We start from the raw sequence: 3698 nt of genomic DNA on the forward strand, positions 1-3698 counted from the left end.
CTAGAATGTATAAGGAGGAATATATAAGGAACGGTCTCTCTATGTATTTAGTTCTCTCTCTATCTAGTCTTTACTTTAAGAATTATACTATATTCTTATTATCTTTAAGCTATACTCCGCCGATCCGTTTATTATATAATAGTCTATTACGGCTAGATTCTATTATATAACTCTATTTAGATATATATTCCTTATATAAGGAATATTATATATCTATTTATACCTGCCCTTTTTATAACCTTTACTATATAGCCTAATCTATAGAGATACCTTCTCTATTCCTTAAGGTATTTAATAATAGTATAGAGTTCTTTTTTATAGATTAGCTAGTTTATTTCTAACCCTTAGAATTTTTAGGAGTAAAATACTATAGAGTATCTTTTCCCTTATTTATCTATCTAGGTTAACTACCCTCTAATAGTAAATTCTAATATATCTATCTTAACTTCGTAGAGTTTTTCTATTTAGTATATCTTTAATACGGGTTTAGTTATAATAGACTCTTTTAACTATTAAAATACTTATTCTTACTTTAGTTTCTATTTAAATATTATATTTTTCTTTATAAGCTTATATAGTAGGGCCGTTTTTATAGAATAGTTATATATAAATTTTCTATAAAAGTTCGTGAATCTAGTAAATCCTTAGATTTCCTTAACTATCTTAGGTTACTTCTAGTTTTTAATAGCCTTAATTTTCTTTAGGTCTATTTATATTTCTCTAGATATAATCTTAAATTCTAAAAATATAACTTTCTATATATAGAAGATACTCTTCTTTAACTCTACTAGTAGATTTACTATCTATAATTTCTAAAGTACCTTATATACGTGTTCTCTATACTCCGATAGATTTCTTAAATAAATTAATATATTATCTAGGTAGACTATTATAAAGTAGTCGAGGTATTCTCTTAGTATATTATTAATTAGTACTTAGAATATAGCTAGTATATTAGTTAGTCTAAATAGTATTACTAGATATTTATAGTAGCCGTATTAAGTCTAAAAAGCTATTTTCTATTTATCTCCTTCTACTATATATACGAGGTTATAGACTTCTTATAAGTCTATTATAGTAAAGTACTAAGCTTCCACGAGTTAGTTCTATAATTTATTAATTTAGAGTAAAGGATATCTATTTTTAATAGTAATATTATTTAAGTATTAATAGTCTATATAGGGTCGTTCGCTCCTATCCTTTTTTAGTATAAAGAGTATTAGATATTCTATAGGTGATTTAGAGAGTTAGATATATCTCTTTACTTCTATTTTCTTAATATATTATCGCGTTATCTCTAGTTATTTTTTAGTAAGTTAGTATATACTTTTAAATATAGGTACTATTCTAGATTAGAGTATTATTATATAATTATATAGGCTATACTTTAGTAATTCTATCTTAAGTTCTTCTTTAAAGATAATATAGTATTAGTAGTATTCCTTTAGTACGAGTGCGTTATTTATTTTTTAAATCTATTTATCTATAGACGTGCCTTATTATACTATATATTTCTTACGTAAGGGTCTACTCTTTATATTACCTTACTTATTATTAAGCTTCTAAATATAGTAGATAGACTTTCTAGTTATTAGCGCCTTTATAGATTTATTAATCTCTACTTCTTCTTTAATAGTTTCTAAGGGTCTTAATATTCTCTAGGGTATAATTTCCTTAGTTTTCTAGTTAATTATAGGGTTAACTTCTTTAAGCTATAGTATTCCTAGAATTAAGTTATATTATCCTAGTTCCGCTATATCTAGTTATAATTATTAGTATTCTACTATTAAGACTAAATCTAGAGGTTCTATTTCTAAGTATACTATCCCGTTAGTATATTCTATATTAAGTTCTTTAAACGTGGATAGCTTATATAGTTCTTCTTTACTATTATAGGGTATTTTTAGTTTATCTACTATAGTTAGAGAGATAAAATTAGACTATACTCTACTATTAATTAGTACCTTAATAGAGTATTTTTAATAGAGCTAAATTTTAAGAGATATTTGTATTTCGTCGTCTAAGCTACTAATAGATATAAGAGATTTTTTTTAGCTTAGCTATTTCTCTTAGTATATCTAGCCTTCCTAGTTTTTTCGTAGCTTACTAAGTTCTTATTCTGTTTCTTATATAAGTTAGATTATAGATTAAACTTATTTCTTAATTTCGCCTAAGTCTACTTAAAGATTATACTATATAATAGCCTTAGATATTAAATAAGTTTAGCACGTAACGTCTAGACATTAGATATATTAGTTCTCCGGGTAAATTTTATTTTCTATCTATTTTAATATAAAGTAGTTTTTATTAGCTTCCTTAGTAATTATTTTATACTATTATATATCTTCGTCTCTAAAGGCTTTTAGAATTACTTAGTTTTAATACTATTATAGAAACTATTTCTAGGTTCGCTTCTTATAGAGATAGCGAAGATAATTATTATAGATATAAGTAATCTAGAAAGTCTTACCGTGTTCCTTATGATAGGGTGAAATAAGTTAGTTATCTTCTAATTAGATTTCCGCGCCTCTTCTAGATAGATCTCTATTATTCTTATCTATATACTTTCTATAGTAATAGATAATATAGTAAGTAATAGGGTCTTATATTATTATTAACTTATTATATAGTTCCTCTATAGTAAGGGTTTCTTCCTTACTATTCTCTTCTATAGTACTTTCTTTAATTATTACTTCTTTAGATACTATTTCTTTAGTTAGTTTAGATCTTCTTATTACTTCTAAGTATTTCTATAGTTCTACTTTTTTATAAAGCGATAGGGGTTATTTACTAGCTATTAAGGCGTTTCTTTTCTTTAGATACTAATCTATACTATCTTTCTCTAACTTATATATAAAATAGAGGTTATTAGTATAACTAGTCTATAATATAGCTACGTAAGGTACTTCTTCCTTTTCTATAGTAAAGTTCCCTTATCTTAGTACCGGGTCTTTAATCTAATTTTTCTTATTCTTATTTTTCGGGTATTTACGTGCGTAGTATCCCTTTTCCTTATAGTAGAGATACTTATCTTTCTTCTTTAGTTACTTCTTTTCTTTATTAGATAGATATTTTATCTATAAGGCGCTAAGTTCTATAGATACGGGTCCGTTATAGAATCTCTTATATAAGTAGTTTAGGGCTTTATTAATATAGCTCTTTCTTATATCTTATTTAAGTATAGATTAAAAGACCTTCTTCCCTCTTTTCTCGTAGCGTCTCTTATATAGTTAGTTATTAATCTAGACTATAAGCTTAATATACTTCTAGAGGTTAGTAGAATAGTCTCTCTCTCTAGAAATTTTATCCTTAATATTATTATATAATCTAGTATAGAACTAGAGGATTAGGGGTTTATCGTTCTATCCTAGCTAACTAGAGATTTATTAGAATTTAGAGGCGTAGTTAGATATAGATTTTATCTAGACTATCTACTAGATTTATCTCTCGGCTATCCTTTATTTATCTATATCTCTAAAGGTTATTTTAATATATTCCTTAAATTCTTTAAAACGTTTAAAGATCTTAGTAGTATTATTCTATTAATTCTACGGATTATTTTCTATAAAGTCCCTTAAGTAAGACTCGAACCACGTAAGTACGTCTCCCTTTAGTAGTCTAGTAGTAAATATAACTTATTCTTCTAGGTTCTAAATTTAATAGGCCTAAAGATATATTCTAATCTATATTAGAAATCC

The 3698-nt window shown here is 25.4% G+C and overlaps 1 protein-coding gene across 1 annotated transcript; it reads left to right on the forward strand.

The window, feature by feature from the left end:
• Positions 1 to 233, forward strand: EJ05DRAFT_474517 (uncharacterized protein). Its single transcript, XM_033743615.1, has one exon. The coding sequence runs from the start codon at positions 6 to 8 to the stop codon at positions 168 to 170; it is 165 nt and encodes a 54-aa protein (XP_033603109.1). The 5' UTR covers positions 1 to 5; the 3' UTR covers positions 171 to 233.
• Positions 234 to 3698: the final 3465 nt, after the last annotated feature.

This window comes from Pseudovirgaria hyperparasitica (assembly GCF_010093815.1).
Source record: "Pseudovirgaria hyperparasitica strain CBS 121739 unplaced genomic scaffold EJ05scaffold_4, whole genome shotgun sequence".
In the NCBI taxonomy this organism is placed as follows: domain Eukaryota; kingdom Fungi; phylum Ascomycota; class Dothideomycetes; order Acrospermales; family Acrospermaceae; genus Pseudovirgaria; species Pseudovirgaria hyperparasitica.